The 18,276-nt window shown below is 40.3% G+C and overlaps 1 protein-coding gene across 1 annotated transcript; it reads left to right on the forward strand.

The window, feature by feature from the left end:
* Positions 1 to 641: 641 nt before the first annotated feature.
* On the forward strand, positions 642 to 17,262 carry LOC112757101 (uncharacterized). The gene is made up of 5 exons (XM_025805702.1): positions 642 to 2,098; positions 2,238 to 2,637; positions 2,722 to 2,974; positions 3,086 to 3,194; positions 17,001 to 17,262. Exons 1-5 carry the CDS (start codon positions 642 to 644, stop codon positions 17,260 to 17,262), a joined length of 2,481 nt encoding a protein of 826 aa, XP_025661487.1.
* The last annotated feature ends 1,014 nt before the right edge of the window (positions 17,263 to 18,276 follow it).

The raw sequence follows: 18,276 nt of genomic DNA on the forward strand, positions 1-18,276 counted from the left end.
TGCTTCATGCTTCAATCATGGTTAAAATCTGTTATCTGTGGATACTGGATAGTGCTTCTGGCCTTCTGCTATATATATTTTTTCTTTTGTTTTCTGCTTCTGTTATGTAGTTATGTTTAGTCTTTAGTTTACTGAAATCTGAAGTCTGAATTAGTGAATTCACATTCACTGAATTGAAACTCTGAAGTCTGAATTGTTAGTTAGTGTTACTGACTTACTGTGTTAGTTTAATTGAAAGTCTGAAGTCTGAATTGTTAGTTTAAATGAAAATGTATCTGTTGTGTCTTGTGTGATAAAGTGAGTATTGGAGTATTGGTGGTTGACTCTAGTTGCCATTGTTTTAATTTGTTTGTGCTTGATCATATTGATGACCTCAAAGGGGGTTCATATGACAATGAGAAATTTGTTTAAATGAAATTGCTTGCTGTACTGCATTTGGAGTGATGAACTGATGATTATTGATTAAGTCTTATGATGCTAAAAATTTTTCATCTTTTAAACATTATTGTTGTAAGTGTAGCTGAAACTAGTGTTAGTTATGAATTTAGTTATTGGATAATCTGAATCTGAATTTAGTTAGTGGATAATCTGAATCTGAATTTGTTGTTTGGGTTGTTGATTTTTAGGGATAAAAATACAAAATGTCTGAGAATGTTGGTTCAGGGACAGGGTCTTCGCTTCCTAGTATTCCTAGACCTACACCTGCTGTTTCTAGGAGAAAAAATGCAACTGGAAATAGAAGTGATATAGGATGGAAACATGGGATTGATGTTCAAGGCAATGGTAAAAAAGTGAAGTGTAATTATTGCTCAAAAACTATAAGCGGAGGGATTTACAGATTCAAGCATCATCTTGCCGGTACTAAAGAGGATTCAGAGCCTTGTGCTTCAGTACCTGAAGAAGTGAAGGCTGTGATGTTGAAAGTTTGTGTGGAGGCTAAAGAAGCATCATTGAAGAAGAGAAGATTTGGTGATGATGAGGATTATCCTGAACAAACAGAAAAGGAAAAGGACAATTCTCAACAAAGGGGGAAAGATATTCGCAACTTTGTCACAAAAGGAAAAGGGGCTCAAGTTCAATCAACAATAAATCAAATGATGAAGAAGGATCTAAAGGAACAATGTGATCAACAATGTGCCATATTTTTCTATACAAGTGCTATTCCTTTCAATGTTATTAAGAATCCCGAATTTTTAAAGTTTTGTGAGATGGTTGGTAGATATGGAATTGGCTATAAACCTCCTTCTTACCATGAGTTAAGAGAAACCCAATTAAAGAAAGCAGTAAACAATGTTGATGAAATGCTTACTGAATTTAAAGCAGAGTGGAAGAGAACTGGTTGTTCAATCATGTCGGATGGATGGACTGATAAAAAAAGGCGTAGTATTTGTAATTTTTTGGTGAACAGCCCTAAAGGAACAGTTTTTCTTTATTCATTGGACACTTCTGACATCTCGAAAACAACGGATAAAGTTGTCAAAATGCTAGAAGATGCCGTAGAATTTGTTGGTGAAGAGAATGTAGTCCAAATTGTTACAGATAATGCTGCTAATTATAAGGCTGCTGGAGAAAGAATGATGGAGACTAGAAAAAGTTTGTATTGGACACCATGTGCTGCACACTGCATAGATTTGATATTGGAGGATTTTGAAAAGAAGCTAAAGGTGCATGAAACAACCATAAAAAAGGGAAGAAAAATCACCACTTTTATCTACTCTCGGAGTATGCTCATTAGCATGTTGAGGAATTTTACAAAGGGAAAGGACTTGGTTCGGCCAGGTGCCACAAGATTCGCCACTGCGTATTTGACTCTCACTTGTCTTCATGATAATAAAGGACCATTGATGACTATGTTTACTTCTGCTGATTGGAAGACAACTAAGGTTGCATCAACGCCTGAAGGAATAAGAGTTCAAAACATGGCCTTGGATAGTAGGCTATGGAAGAATATTGTCATATGCCTCAAGACTGCTGCTCCTCTCATTACAGTCCTTCGCTTGGTTGATTCAGATGAAAAACCAGCCATGGGTTTCATCTTTGAAGGCATGAGAAACGCCAAAGAAACAATCAAGACTAACTTCGGTTGTGTTAAAAAGAGGTAATCTTGAGTTTTGACTAATTGAAAGCTTTAATATTTGATTATCAATGTATCATGTTAGTATGTTACCATGTTTTCTTCTTATATTCAGTTATTTATTTAATTTTCTTATTTTATTCATTTGCATTGCTATTTTTAGTTATGAACCTATATGGGAAATTATTGATGGAAGGTGGGAAAGTCAATTGCATAGACCATTGCATGCAGCTGCGTATTATCTTAATCCTCATTATCACTATGAACCAAATTTCATGGTTGATGATGCTGACATTAAGATTGGTCTATATAGTTGTTTGAAAAAACTAGTTCCTAACCAGGAAGAAAGGAAAAAGGTTGGTCTACAGCTTCTTGACTTTCATTATGCTAGAGGCCTCTTTGGTAATGAAACTGCAAAGAGTAGTAGGAAGACCATGCTACCTGCTGAGTGGTGGGACTTCTATGGAGATAGTTGTCCAGAACTAAAGAAGTTTGCTATCCGAGTTCTAACCTTAACTTGTAGTTCATCTGGTTGTGAGCGTAATTGGAGTGCATTTGAAATGGTAATTCCTTATTCCTTACTTCCTTAGAACTATTCATTATTAATTTTTTTATTTTTATTAACTATTGGCACTATATGTTTGTAGGTTCATACAAAGAGAAGAAATCGGTTGCATCAAAAGAAAATGAATGATCTAGTGTATGTGATGTATAATTTGAAGTTAAAGGGCAAGCAAATTAGAAAAACTCCAGAACTTGAATTTGATGCAGTGCATTCTGATGATGAGTGGATAACTGAGGATGTTAATGAAAATATTGCTGAAAGTGTTGAGCATTCTCACTTGCCAATGAATGACAATACTAATGATGATCCAAATAGTAATGAATTTGCTATTCCAGGTATGAATAGTAATGAATTCAACATGGGTGAGGGAGGTGAGAATGAGTTTATTGGGGATCCACAACAAAATTTAATAGAGGAAGAAGATGAACATGTGAATGATGATGAAGATTTTGTTGGCCGTGTTGAACCTGAGGCTGAAAGAAATGATGTTTCTGATGAAGATGGTGAAGATGATGATGTTGATGCCATGGAAGATGAAGATATTGGAGGATTTGAGTTTTAGAGTTTATTAGAAATTTAATTGTTGCTTTGTTGTTTTCTTTTGTGTTTTGGTTATGTCTTATAAACCTTTGATTGTGTAATTGTGTGTTTTATGTTGAACTAGATAAATACTTGTGAAGGATTTAAATGTGTGATCCAAAGTACTTGTTGTAACTTGTAATTTTAGTATTAGGTTAATTTATTATGTGTTTTGATGTTGAAATTGTTAGGTTTAAATGTCTATATCTGAGTAAATATATATATATATTATACATGATATATATATTTTTTTAAAATGTATAACAGGTAAACTCGTACGAGTCTACGAGTCGAGTCTAGGTCAGCTCCACGAGTTTACCTAGACTCGCGAGTTTGACAACCTTGGCACCAATAGTTTGAACCCTGAGATATGTGTCTGTGGTATTTTTGTGCAAGGATATGCTTGGATGATTAGGTTTTGAGGAGTGCTTTATCACTTGATAACTTAGGTTAACTAACCCGGGATTATCAACTAAAAGTCCACTATCAAGAGCAACTTTGTCACAAAATATTTAGTAACCCGAAGAGGTGCTGGCCACCAAGGTCTCAGGAATGAATAACAAACCATGTGCTTGTGGTGTGTATGTGTTGAGGAGAGGCTTGAGTAAGTAAGTCCTCAAGGTTGTTTTAACACCTAGCACCTTGAACCAACTGGTTTGGGAGTGTTGGCTAAAAGCTTATCATGAAGAGTTGCCTTAACATAGAGCACTTAGCTAAATAAATTAATAAGCTTCTAAAGAGAAAAAGAAAACAAGAACAAAGCCAAATTAAGGATCAAGAATAAGAGTCTCATAGAAGGCAATAGAGTGAGTATTTAAGAGCCTATAATGGCCTAGAAACTAGCAAGAACATGAACCTAAGTTGTCATGCATGAAACTCCACGAACCAAGGTTTTGAATTCTCTCAATAAGGACTTATATCTCTTTGTATTCTCATTCATCTTTCTTATGTTCTATCACTTTCTTGAGGACAAGCAAGATTTAAGTTTGGTGTTTTGATGCCAGGGCATCTTGGCTAGTTTCACAATCCGTTTTGAGTATGTTTTAGGTTAGTTTCATGCATTTTCTTAGGGAATAAGCAAACATTTGGATGAGTTATGCATTCATGTCTTGATTCAATCAAACATTGTGAATTCTAAACATTTCATGAGAATAATGCAAAAGACTAAAGGATGTAATGAATGATGTATTATCTTATGATTAGAGCAAGACTTTGATGCAATTTGTTTGATTGATTTCAGATAAGAAGAGGTAGAGAACAGCCACATTAGTAGCCACGTTAGTGCCACTAACATGGGCACTAACGTAGAGAAAAGAAAAATAAGCACTGTTAGTGGCAATGTTGGTGCCATTAACGTGATTCAAAGGCAAATTCAGGAGAGGAAAACCACGTTAGTGGCCATGTTAGTGCCAGTAACGTGGGCACTAACGTGGCAAAGAAGAATATGAGAATCGTTAGTGGCTAAGTTAATGCAACTAACGTGGGCATTAACGTGGAAGAAGGGAGCTTAGGATGTTAATGGTGAAGTTGACACCATTAACGTGATCGAAGGAAGAAGCAAGGACAAGGAAGGCCACGTTAGTAGCCACGTTAATGCCACTAACATGAGCATTAACGTGGGCTTAAGGCAAAAGTGGTGCCCTTAGTGGCCACGTGAGTACCACTAACGACAGGGGTAACGTGATTCAAGGGAGGTTGGGGACGTTAGTGACCATGTTGGTGTCACTAACGTCTTTGAGCCAAGACTTTACACATGACGTTACTCACACTAACGGTCTGACTAACGTGACTACTGCCTAACTTAAACTCTTCCAGCAAGTTGAGCAAAGCCCAATGAGTTTGGTAACTGCTTCAACTAAGGCCAAGGGCCCACATTCAGATACTTGTAGACTTAACTGAGGAGCAGAGAAGTAGTATATATAGGAGTAGTTTTGAACTAGAAAGAGGATTGAAACCTAGGGGATCCAGGATTGTAAACACTCACAATTTAATTTTTTCTGTGCTCAATTTACTTTCAATGCACTTTACATTTCCATTTTCCATTCCCAGAGCTATGATCCACTAAACCCCACTTCATTGGGGGAGGGAGCTCTGTTTTAATTTAGTGGATCAATCATCGTTCTTATTATTCTTCTATTCATTCTCTTTGATTTGCTTGAAAGCTTTCGATCTTCATCCAATTGAGCAATTGTCTTGGAAGAAAAATTGTTCATACTTGGATTTCCTAGGAACCTTGGAAAAGGAATGAGGAAATCATGCTAGAAATGCTTTCTCATGTTGGAGTAGATTAGGGGTTGGACGGATATAGTGACATATAATCCTCCTGATACTTTGATATAGAATAATATGTGGTATAATCACTGATCGCACTTCATCTCTTCCCATGAGCAATTAGATCAAGAAATTGGGCAATTGTTCAAGCATAGAGAGATTAAATTGCCAAGGAATTGGGATTCAATCACCTAAGATTGCCAAGAGATCAATGAGTTGCAGGGATTGAGGAAGAGATGAAAATGAACTTGATCCGGAGAATGCAACATCTCCTAAACCCAATGAACTTCCCCACTCTTACCTTCCCATTCTCTATATTCTATTATTTACTTTGATGTTCACCACCCCATTCCCATTTAATTCCCTGCAATTTACTTTTTTGCAATCTACTTTTTATTATTTAATTTCCTTTATTTACATTCTATTATTAATTTCCCGTCATTTATATTTCTTGCTATTTACGTTTCCCGCCATTTATATTTCCACAAATCTCAACTCCATTCTGTTTAGTTCAACTAGACCATTCCTCTGATTAAAGTTGCTCAGCTAATCAATCCCTGTGGGATTCGACCTCACTCTACTGTGAGTTTTTACTTGACGATAATTCGGTATACTTGCCGAAGGCAATTTATTGAGAGACAGATTTCCCGTGATCATGAACAAGCTGAAACCGCAAACAAAGTCATATTGATTGGGTTGAAGTGCCGATTACAAGACACAAAGGGAGCATGGCCAGATGAGCTCTTCAAAGTCTTATGGACATATCGGGGAGTCACTTTTTCGGCTTGCTTATGCAATGGAAGCCATGATCTGCATAGAAATTGTTAAAGAGTTACCTAGAGTTATATTCTACAATGAAGGGGCTAATACCCGAGCACAAAAAGAAAAACTTGACTTCCTCCCAGAAGTTCGAGAGAGAGCTCATATCAAGGAGCAAGCAATAAAGCAAAGAATGACCCTAAGTACAATCAGAAGGTGGTCAAAGGAAGCTTTGCCACGAACGACATCATACTGATCCAAAATGACATCGGAGTTCAGAAGTTGGGCGAAGGGAAGCTAGATGCAAATTGGAAGGGACCCTACAAAATTGTTGAAGTCCTAGAAAATGGCTACTACAAATTGTCCGACCTGCAAGGACGGGTGATGAGTCCAATTCACACCCCATTCAAAAATGGTGAATCAGTTCTTTTGGCAAGCGCACCAAATTATCGTTAAGTAATAACCCATAGTGGAGTGGGATCGTATCCATAGAGATTGGCAAATTTGAGCAGTTTTAATCAATTGATGAATTAGTCAAGCGGAACAGATAGATTGTGATTGCAGAATTATAACTTGAAGAAATGTAAATGGCTAAAATGTAAAGGAAAGCAATAAGGTGCAGAAATGGAAATGGCAGAATGTAGAGTGCAAAATCATAAATGACTTAATTGTAAATGGGAATGGGGAATTACAGAATGTAAAAGCAAGGTATAAAGAAAGTGGTAGATAAGAATGGGAAAATTCATTGTGATCATAAGATGTTGTCTCTTTGGATCAATTTCAGCTTATATCCTCTTCAATCATGTAACTCATTGACCTCTTGGCAGTCATGATTAATTCAGCCCCAATCCCTTAGTGACTAAATCTCTCAGATCTTGATCAATAGCCAATTCTTTAGTCTAATTGTTCATGAAGAGAGATATGCTTTGTCCCTGATTATACCACACATCATTATAGGTCCAAATAGAGTGAGGATTATATGTCACCATATCCAAACACCAAAACCCAGATCCTACTCAAGTCTGAGAAGGGATTTCAAGCATAGTTTCATGTTTCCTTTCCCAAGGTTCCCATGAAACCCATTTTGCATTCAATCTCTTTCCCAAGATAATTGAACACTAAGTATAAAAACAAAATTCCTTCTAGAAAATCAAAGAGAAGATGAAGAGAAGAAGAATTTCACTATCATCAATCCATCAAGTACAACAGGGCTCCCTCTCTCAATGAGAGGGAATTTACCTACTCATAGCTCAAAGAAAAGTACTCAAAAGTAAAGAAGATGATGAAGTGTAAAAGTGAATCTAAAACTAATCTCTCTAACTGCTTAACCCCCTCTTCAGTACTTCTTGGGGGCTTTTATACTATTCATAGCTCTCAAAATAAAAGAATTACAAAAGTGAAAAAGGAAAATTACAATTTGGAGGGAAACGAAACTCAATAAGCATGACTTCCCAGCTGGCGTGTGGCTGGCGCTTCAGTGGCATGTCACGTGCTCCTCCAATTCTGGCTTGGTGTGCCACGCCCAGTCCCTCAAGTGGCATGCTCGTCTTCAATAACTTTCTTGGCATGCCACGCCTTCGAGCTTAAGTGGCACACCGTAGCCTTTTTCCTCTTCTTCTTGCCTCTGGAGACTTGAACTAGCGTGGGACGCCCAGGGTCTGGCGTGCCACGCCCTTGCTGCACGCTTGATCAAGCTCTCCGAAAAGTTGAACTAGCGTGGCACGCCTAAGGTCTGGCATACCACGCCCTTTGTAGGCAAGTAATGCTTCTATTTGGTGTGCCACACCACGAACTCAAGTGGCACGCCCCAATGGCTTTTGCTTCCTAGATGACACTGGCATGCCACGCTTGGGGTTTAAGTGGCACAACCAAGTGAGGAATAGTGGATGGTGTGCCACGCCCTCGACACCAAGTGGCACGCCCATGTGTTTGGCCTCCTTCATCCTCTCTGGAAACTTGTACCAACGTGCCATGTCTAAAGGCTAACATGCCACGCCCATGATCTTGCCTTGGTTTCAAAAGCTGGCGTGCCACGTCCAGCATTCAAGTGGCATGCCATAGTAAGATTCTTGGACTGGCGTGCAACGCCTTCGATACCAAGTGGCATGCCCAGCCCTTGCTTTGGTCTCTTTTTGCATTGGCGTGCCATGCCTGGTCGCTCAAGTGGCATGCCTAAGTAAAACTGAGAGCCTGGCGTGCCACGCCTTCGACCTCAAGTGGCACGCCCAGACTTCATTGGCCTTCAGCCCCTTCTCTAGGATTTTGTACTACTGTGCCACGCCTGGTTCCTCAAGTGGCACGCCCAAGTGACTTTTTTGGAGCTGGCGTGCCACACCTTCGATACCAAGTGGCACGCCATAGTGATGGTTCCTTCTAGAGTGATGAGTTGGCATGCCACGCCCCTTAGCTCAAGTGGCACGCCAAAAGTAGGTGATGGGTTAGGCGTGCCACGCCCAACCTGGCGTGCCACGCCCCTTTAGTGTCCTCCATTGTTGCTCTTTGGAACTTTGTATTAGCGTGCCACGCCCAGTCCCTTGCATGCCATGCCCATGTGAATCCTTGAGACTCCCTTCTGGATTTCAGTACTGGCATGCCACGCCTAGCTCCTGGCGTGCTACGCCAGTGCATTTTTTGTGGCGTTTGCTCCAAGTGGCATGCCAGTTTCACACGCCCAGCTTCTTTGTTGCTTTCTTCCCATTTTTTGATGTCTTTTTCACCTGAAATTCAGCACGACTCATCTCAAAGCATTGTACCATAATATTCATCAAATAATGCATGAATTGCAATGATCAAATGAGATTTATGCTCTTTTATGGTCCTCTTTATGCAAGAAAGAAGGATAGATGATGCAAGTCACCGCAACACCAAACTTAAGTTTCGCTTATCCCAAGCAAGTCAATGTGAGTAGGCCTTTTATAAATTGAGAACTTAGCCTTGAATGAATGCAACATGACTTTGGGTAGAACTAAGTGTTCAACACATGTATGAATGTTTTAATGTCATAAAGAACTCTTAGATCTTCGAGGGTTCTTTCAAGAATAAGCTTCAGGGGTCCTTTCTATTGATTGTCACCTTGATGTAGTAAGAGTTGTTTCTCTTTCTTTTTGGTTTGTGCTTTCTTGACCACGACTCTAAGTGTTCTGTCTCAAGACAACCTTTTAGTTAAGCTTTCAATTAGCACTCCCAAACCAGTTGGTTTTAGTGTACTAGGTGTTGAAGCACCCCTAAGAATTTACTTGCCCAGGTCTCTTCTTGACACATCTTTACCACAAGTATCTACTAGGATCTTTAACTCTTTTTGAGCTTTTTAATGTTTCTTTCCCATCCTAGTAGTTGATGCTTAGAGCCTTGGGTCTTTGTTGCTTACTACTTAATTCTTGGTTCTATGGATATTCAAGGAGCACCCCTTAACCTTTTCTTGTTATACCTTCTAAGACTAGTTGCTTTCCATGACTCATTTTCTCTTCTTTTTTTTTTTGTTCATTCAAGGTTCTACACTTAGTTTCTTGTTTCTTTGTTTGTTAAATGATCTCTCTTGGCCTTGGTTTCTCTTACTCTTGTTTTTGCATAGCTCTCAGCAACTCTTATGGAGACAAGCTCTACTTTATTTATGTTGAAAAGGAAGACTTGAAATACATTGCATTTTCTTTCTTGTAGTTTAAAGAACTCATAAAGGACTTTAAGCATGAAATAAAATTAAGTAGAAAACATAAACTACCCTATCATGACTATTTATTCTTGACAGAAAGTAAACCAAACAAAAGCTTAAACATAATTTCAGAAATTAGAGAGTGTCAACCATGGGACTTAACAACCTTGAGTAGCTTAAGTCTTCAGTTCATTGGCCCCTTTCCTTTGTCCTTCTTCTTGGAAGGGGAGGAGTCACCTTCATATTGCTTAGAAGATCCTTCTTGTGCCTTAGCATCTTTGGACTTCCAAAATCCTAGCCTTCTCATAAAATTTCTTTCATTCTCCTTATGTTTGGCTAGAATTTCCTCTTGTCTTGCACTCAGCTCCTCCATTCCTTGCATGAATGTTGGGTATCCTAAGTTTAGAGCGGCCATGGCATTACACAAGTGATTCAGCTTCGCTTGTATGTTGATGTCATATTGCCTCTTGGGGATAGTTCTGCCATCATAGAGATGCATGAATTCAGCAAGGTTCCTCTGTTGCCATTTGCCTTGCTCTACTATTTTGTCAAGTGCACTTCGCACCTTCTCCAGTCAAACTATTCTTGCTGCTCCTTCCTCATGTGCTCCCAACTCCCTTGGAGTTGTTGGATGTTCTCATTGACTTGGTCCCATTGCTTTTGTTGATAGTCTTTGAATTGGTTGACATCTTCTCTCAGGTAGTGTAGGTATCCCTTCATTTGGTGTACATCTCCTTGCAGTTGTTCCCAGTTGAATCCTTTAGAAAATTGTTGGTATTGGTAGTGTGGTAGTGGTTGAAGTGCTAGAAAGTGTGGTTGCTCTTCTACCTCTTCTTCTTCTTATTGTTGTTGTGGCTCATGAGCATGAGCTCTTTGTTTTCTGGGCCTCTGAAGTAGGTGAACAGCCACTACTTTGGCCATCTTCTTGGCAGTTATGAATTTGTCTTACTTTACTAGCACCTCATCAATGATCTTTTCAACTCCAGCTTCATCACATAACCTCTGTATGATGCTGGGGAATACCAACCTTGTGTTGTCACTGGTGCTTTTCAGCACTTTGTTGATGTTATTGGCAATTAGCTCCCCCACATTGACATTCTCACCTTTCACGATGCTGTAAATGAGCACAGCTCTCTCCTTGGTCACCTCTGAAGTGTTGGATATGAGGATTAAGGACCTCCTCACAAATTCCAGCTACCCTCTAGCTTGGGGGCTTAGATCCCTTCTTCTCAATTGGTTGGGTATCCCATCCTGGTCATTTATCCATTGCACATTTAGCACGCAAATCTCGTTCAGGATTTCATTAAACCCAGGGTCTTGTTGGTTCATTCTTTCTTTATAGCTCTGGGTGGAGCTTGTCCTCTTAACCATTGGCATCCTCTCTATGCTGGATGGACTATAGTCAATGGACTTCCCCCTCACGTAGCTAATGTAGCCATAACATTGTCCTGGCTGAGGCACAGCATTGGCATAAAACTCCCTCACCAAGCTCTCTACTACCTTCGTTGGTAGGTTGCATAGGAGTGTCCAGCCCCTGCTGTTAATTTCAATGTTGAGCTCAAGATGCTCGTTCCTCCCTAATTGGAACCCAACCTCTGGAATGATTTCCCTCTCACTCACCCAACCATAGAATTGATTGTGGTTGAATGCGGAGAGAAACTTGTATTCATTGAAAGATGAGCTTGAGGATCCAGAGGTTGGTTCCTTGATTTTTCTTTTATTTGAGGCTGAGCTTTTTGGTGGTACCATTAGGTTAAGAGAGTGTGTTTAAGGTTGTAAGAGGGAGAGCAAGCAAAACCTTGTTTTGCTCCAACACCAAACTTAGGACTTGATTGTCCCAATCAAGAAAAGGGAAAAGAAGTAGGGGAAAAGAGGTAGTGGAAGGCGAAAAGAGAAAAGAAGAAAAAAGGTGTTTGGATTCTTTTTTGTGTGTGATTAGGGGTTTGAAGTGGGAGAAGAGTTGGGAAGGTGAGGCTTTTATAAGGGGTGAAGGGTGTGATTTGAATGGTGGAAAATAAAAAGGATTCAATGTTTTCCCACTTGGGGAGTGACGCCTAGCGTGGGAAGAGGCGCCAACCCTTATCTCACTGTGCCTCCTGCATGTGTTGAGTTCCAAAGTGTAAGTACACTTTGACTTCTTTGCTTTATGAGTTATTCACCATGTGGGTCCCATCTTTTCTCCTGAAAATGAAACTGAAACCCGTTAGTAATGATAAAAGAATCTTTCACATTCCTTCTTATCGTGGGTGAGTGGGATTGCAACTGATGGGTGTCCTTTGGGACACCAAACTTAATCCTATTGCATCTTAATAAATTGGTTTCATCATTGTGCAATTAATATGTTCATAAGGATGGAATAACTCAAATCTTTTCATTATCTTTTGTTTCTAACCTCTTCTGAACACATTAAACCACGATCATGCTCTTGCCAAAATATTAAATGCTTTCAAATTGAGTAGAATTGGGCTTGCTAGGTGATCCCTGTATGGTGGTGGCCACACCAAACTTAATCTCTGGGCTTACTCTTCAAAATCAAGTTATCAAAATGGTTGTAAGCCTAGATTAAGTGGGTGAGTGGCCACACCAAACTTAGCCTTTTAGCTAGTTTTCAACCCACTTACTCATCATTAGTAAATGCATTCATCAAGTTGCAATTCCGGAATAAAAGAGACACAAGAATGTCAGGGTGTCCTAACCACCAAAACTGATATTTAAACTTCCTTACCTACCACTTGCAATCTAATTCTAAATGGTAATGCAACACAAGTGTGAAACTGAAACTTAAACTATCTAAAGCAATGAATTTTAAACTACTTCTAAGAAAAACAATAAATTAAAAGGATAAAGTGTTGGGGTGCCTCCCAACTAGCGCTTCTTTATTGTCACTAGCTTGACACTTCTCCATCTTTAGTTGAGCTTGTAGCTCACTCTCTGCTCCTCTAAAGAGCCTCCCAAGTAGTGTTTGAGTCTATGGCCATTGACAGTGAAAGTTCTCTGAGTTTTGTCCTCCATGAGCTCTACATGACCATAGGGAAACACCTTGAGTATGGTGAAGGGTCCTGACCATTGAGACTTAAGTTTTCCAGGGAAGAACTTGAGTCTTGAGTTGTACAGAAGCACCTTTTGTCCTTCAGTGACCTCCCTTCTTGCTATCTTTTGATCATGCCACCTTTTTGTGTTCTCTTTGTAGATTTTTGCATTCTCATATGCTTGATTTATAAATTCCTCCAGCTCATTGAGTTGCATTATTCTTCTTTCTCCAGCAGCTTGCTCATCATAATTTAGCATTTTTAGAGCCCAAAATGCTCTATGCTCAAGCTCAACTGGTAAGTGACAAGCCTTGCCATATACCAGTTGGTATGGGGACATCCCAATGGGTGTCTTGTCGGCTGTCCTGTAGGTCCATAATGCATCATCCAGCTTCTTAGACCAATCCTTCCTTGAGCTTCCAACAGTTTTTTCAAGAATTCTTTTTAGTTCTCTGTTTGAGATCTCAGCTTGCCCGTTAGTCTGTGGATGGTACGGAGTTGTCACTTTGTGCTTGACTCCATACCTGAGAAGGAGTGTCTCATGTTATTTGTTGCAGAAGTGTGTCCCTCCATCACTAATGAGGGCTCTAGGAACTCCAAATCTGCTGAAGATGTTCCTTCTCAAGAAGCTTATCACAACTTTATTGTAATTTGTCGCAGTGGCTATGGCTTCTACCCATCTTGAGACATAATCAACAGCCACCAATATGTAACTATTTGAGTAGGAGGTTGGGAAGGGTCCCATAAAGTCAATTCCCTATACATCAAATAGTTCCAGCTCTAGTATTATTCCGAGGGTTACCTGAAACTGTAGGTCGATCTCGGACGAGATCTTCTGTTCTGGTCGGAGATGACGTGTCCGGCTGGAGGATGGCGGCCGGAGCTGTGGTGTCCGACTTGTTGGACTGGCTATGCTGCTGATCATTTGTCACCGGAGGGTGGTGGTACCTGCAAGGGACTCCGATACTTAAGTTAGCAAGGGTATTAAGCAGGTTTTTAGTAGAATCAGAGTATGAGTTATACCTGGGTGCTCCAGTATATTTATAATGGTGTAGAGTGACCTTTTTAGATAAGATAAGTTAGTTATCTTATCTTATCTGTGAGTGAGGTCATCTTATTTTCAAGGGAACCGCCCTTATCTCTATAAGCTTAGGCTAGCTTTGGATTTTGGTCGTGTTCCTCCTTTGGGCCCTTTTTTTGGGCTTTCCTGGTGATTTGGCCGAGCTCTTTGAGAAGAGGTCGGATAGTCTGACCTAAAGAGGTCGGTCGTTCTGTCGCTAAACATCCCGGGTCGGACAGCTCGACCCAAGGTATGAACAGTGCCCCTGCTCGAGCTCGGTCTTTCTTTTGGAGGTCGAGTCTTAGTTTTGGTACTTCGATCCTTCTCTGGTGAAGCCGAACTCGAGCATCTGTCGACTTCCTCTTTGTAGAGTCTTCTTCTTTTTTGAATGCGGAACGTCTTTCCTTTTCATTTCTTCTGAAAGCGCGCGCTTTTGCATTAGCGCTCTAGCCTTGGGAATGTGAGAGGGTTTAATACCCTCATTAATTGATTTTTAATGCTCGGTTTCTCTTGGCAGTTTTATTTTGAATTTCACACAAAAAATGGTTTTCCTTTTCTCTGTAACTTCCCCTCCTTTTTCTCTCTGTCTTTCTGTTTTGTAGTTCCTTTGCGACGCTGTTGGTGCTTTCTTTTGTTTTGAAAGGCGATTCCAGATTCTATTTTCCGTCTTCAACTTCTTTGAAGCTTTCTCCTTTTTCCAGGTTGGTTCTACTTTCTTCTTCTTTACTTCTTTCGTCGCTTTGCCTTCGGTTCTTTGGTAAAGCTTTGATTTTTTGTTTGAATGCATACTGTAAAGTTTGAACCTTTTCGCGTCATTTTGCTCAATTGTTGATGTGATGCATGTTTCTGGCATTTCTCCTGATGATTAAGATTTTTTAGGGCTTTGCATGTTTTGCTGCCTTTTTATTTGATTTTGTAGCTTTCTGGGGTAATGGCTTCATTTGATTCTTTTGAAAAAAGGTTGCGTCTTTGATGTCCTCCACTTGGCGTGTTTTGTTTGCTTGCTTTATGATTGAATTGCTATTTTCGTTGCTCCTTTGATGACTTTATTTTGACTTTTTCTCTTTCTTCTCGGGATATTGCCTTTTGGAAAAGGGCTTTTCTTTGCTGAGAGTTTTTTTGGGATGTTAGTCTTGTAGATTTTTTTAAGAGTCCTTACTATGTCACTGCCTCCAAAGGATGCCCCTAGACCTTGTCTTGGGATTTTCCTTTTACTTGTTTGTATGCTCGAGTCATGCTCTGCTATGAGTTGATTTTGACTTTGCCCGAGATGTTTTGGTTAGTAATCTATTTTCTTCTTTCTTGTTGTAGGACTAGTTGACCTCATGTCTTATCGCAAAAATATTGTTGAGACATCTTCCCAAGTCCCTGAGGGCATGGCTGATTGGGTGGATTCTATGGTTCTTCTATGTGTTTCGTTGGTTGACTCCGAGTTTTGTCACCAACTTAGGCAATTTCATAGGATTTGTAGTAATGGTAGTGATGAAAAGAATTATGAGCTTGTATCTCCCAATTCTGAAGAAAGGGTTTATTTTTCTACCCGATTTGTTGGAGAACGCCCCTTTTTCTATGCATATGACTTCTTTTGTAGTCAAATGAATATTACTCTTCCTTTTACCCCCTTTGAGACCAACCTATTGTGGTCTTTTAACATAGCTCCATCCCAGCTTCACCCCAACTCCTGGGGTTTTATAAAAATCTTTCAGTTGCTGTGTCACAAACTAGGTATCCCTGCTTCGCAATCCCTCTTCTTTTATCTCTTTGTTTTGACAAAGCCTGGGGTGGTTAAGAAGAAAGCCGCCTGGGTTTCTTTCCGAGCATCCCAGGGAAAGAAGGTTTTTTCCATGTTTGATGAATCTTTTCACGACTTTAAGAATTACTTTTTCAGGGTCTGAGTTGTTGAAGGAGCTCGGCCCTTTTTTCTGGATGAGAATGACGAGCCTGCCTTTCCTTTAGAATGGCAAAAGAATGTAGTGGTGCCTAAATATACGTGGAAGATGTTAGATGAGGCTGAGCAAGCCTTTGTGACTGTGCTGGAAGAAAACTAGGGACAGCCTCCCCATCTTGATACAAAGAAATTTTTAGGAAATCCCTCTCTCCTCCGAGCTGAGCTGGGTAGTGGTCGATTTCTCTTTTGTTTTTTGCGTATTTTGTCGAGTTTATTTCTTTTCTTTTCTTGATTCATAACTTGGTTTCTCGCTGTGATGTTTGTTTGTAGAGATGATTAAAAATAATGACTCCATGAAGACCTTCAAGAAGGCGAGGAAAGCTACGGCGGCTCAAAACATCTCGGCCAAGGTGGCTGGGGAGGGGTCCTCTCAGGTTCTGTCGAAGCCATCTGTTCCGAGCTCTCCTGGACCGAGGAGGATGATCCCTACTCTTCGGGTTCGCTTGGTTGATCCTTCTCGGGCTTCTACTGCTACCTCTTCTCCTACCGGCGCTCCTCCTCCGAAAAAGCAAAAAACAGCTGAGCCCTTTAACCTTGATGCCCCTGACTTTGACGCTGTCGAGTTTGTTGACCAGCAAATTGGTCCTTATGGTACCATCCCTACTGATGATGTTTCTCTTCTTCGCCATTTGGACTTTATTACTCGGAGCAGCGTCAAGATGGCACACATGGGGGTGGCTTTATATCGGACTGCCCAAGATCTTCCCATTCATGCTACAAAAGCCTTTATGGAGGAGGCTAAGTTGGAGTTCGACCGGATGAAAGGTTTAAAAGAGGAGCTCGGAGTGAAAGTGACCAAGCTGGAGAAGGAGTTGGAGGGCGAAAAGGCTAGTTCTATTGCCTTGGTGGCTTCTGTGAGGTTGGCTGAAGACACGGCATTGAAGCACAATGAGGGCTATGTCACGACCTACAGGGAAATGATGCGTCTCAGGGATGATTTGGAGTCTGCCCGAGCTGATTATGCCGAGCCCCAGGGTCACCTTGTAGGCAGCGTAAATGCTGCTTATGAGAACTTGAAGGAGCAGGTTCGGGTTCTTGCACCCGAGCTCGACCTTACTCTCTTCAGCTTGGACAACATCGTAAAAGATGGTAAAATTGTTCCTGATGACCCTATTGATGATGACGTCGACCCTCCTTCAGTGCCTGCCGCCAAAGCCTCTGTTGTGCCAACTTCTTTAGCTCCTTCAGCTGAGGTTGGTCTTCCCGAGTCAGAACCTGATTGTCAAATCTTGAACCGAGATAATGGGACAGTGGATGCAGTGCCTCTTCAGACTCGTCCTCCTTCACCTCGTGTTGATGCTGCTGAGAAGTCTTCGGATCCTCAATGATTATTCTGGATTTTTGTGTAGATAGCCCGACTTGTGGGCTTTTGAACTTTTTATATTTTCTAAATGGTAGTTCTGACTTTTTGCTACTTTCTTAGTTTCTTGTTTAGCAACTTTATTTTGAAAAACAAAGTAGTTTTCAAGCTCTTGGGGCTGATATTGGTAGCCTCTTGAGTTTGTTATTATTATATCTTGTGCTTTTTATGACATGTTTGTCTGCATCTGTCTGGTACCTTTTAGGTTTTTTGGGAGTGTTGGAGCCTTATTGTCCGACCTCTTTGGATTGCCTTTGTATTTTCATACTTGTGGCTTGATTTGGCTCCAACTTTTATGTCGACTTCCTCACTTCGGCCTGAAGTTATTTCTAGTGATCCGTTTTGTTTGGACTTTTGTTAAGTCTCTATTTAGGGATCACTTTTTATAACGTTTGGTTTTTTGGGCCGACTTCTTTGCGTTGGTCCCTTCTAAGTTATTTCTAGTAATCCTCTTTTTGGACCTTTTGTCAGGTCTCTTTTAGGGATTGCTTTTTATAACTTGTTTGTGGGAGGCCGACTTCATCATGTCGGTCTCTTATAAGTTATTTCTAGTAATCCTCTCTTTGGACCTTTTGTCAGGTCTCTTTTAGGGATTACTTTTTGTAACTTGTTTGTGGGAAGCCGACTTCATCATGTCAGTCTCTTCTAAGTTATTTCTAGTAATCCTCTTTTTGGACCTTTGTCAGGTATCTTTCCAGGGATTGACTCTTTATAACTTGTTTGTGGGAGGCCGACTTCATCATGTCGGTCTCTTCTAAGTTATTTCTAGTAATCCTCTTTTTGGACCTTTGTTAGGCCTCTTTTAGGGATTACTTTTTATAACTTGTTTGAGGGAGGCCAACTTCATCATGTCGGTCTCTTCTAAGTTATTTCTAGTAATCCTCTTTTTTAGGGCTGGACAGGCCTCTTTCCAGGGATGGACTTTTTATAACTTTGGTTATTGTGGTCGACTGGTCCGACTTCTTTATGTCGGCCTGTCTTT

This window comes from Arachis hypogaea, chromosome 16, assembly GCF_003086295.3.
Source record: "Arachis hypogaea cultivar Tifrunner chromosome 16, arahy.Tifrunner.gnm2.J5K5, whole genome shotgun sequence".
Classification (NCBI taxonomy): Eukaryota; Viridiplantae; Streptophyta; class Magnoliopsida; order Fabales; family Fabaceae; genus Arachis; species Arachis hypogaea.

What these genes read in the sequence shown, in the direction of transcription:
- LOC112757101 (XM_025805702.1), top strand. Translation starts at nt 642, where the DNA reads ATGTCTGAGAATGTTGGTTCAGGGACAGGGTCTTCGCTTCCTAGTATT. An exon ending in ATTGGAGTGCATTTGAAATG is followed by an intron (nt 2,638 to 2,721) that starts GTAATTCCTTAT and finishes ATATGTTTGTAG; the next exon opens with GTTCATACAAAGAGAAGAAA. An exon ending in TAATGAATTTGCTATTCCAG is followed by an intron (nt 2,975 to 3,085) that starts GTATGAATAGTA and finishes ATGATGATGAAG; the next exon opens with ATTTTGTTGGCCGTGTTGAA.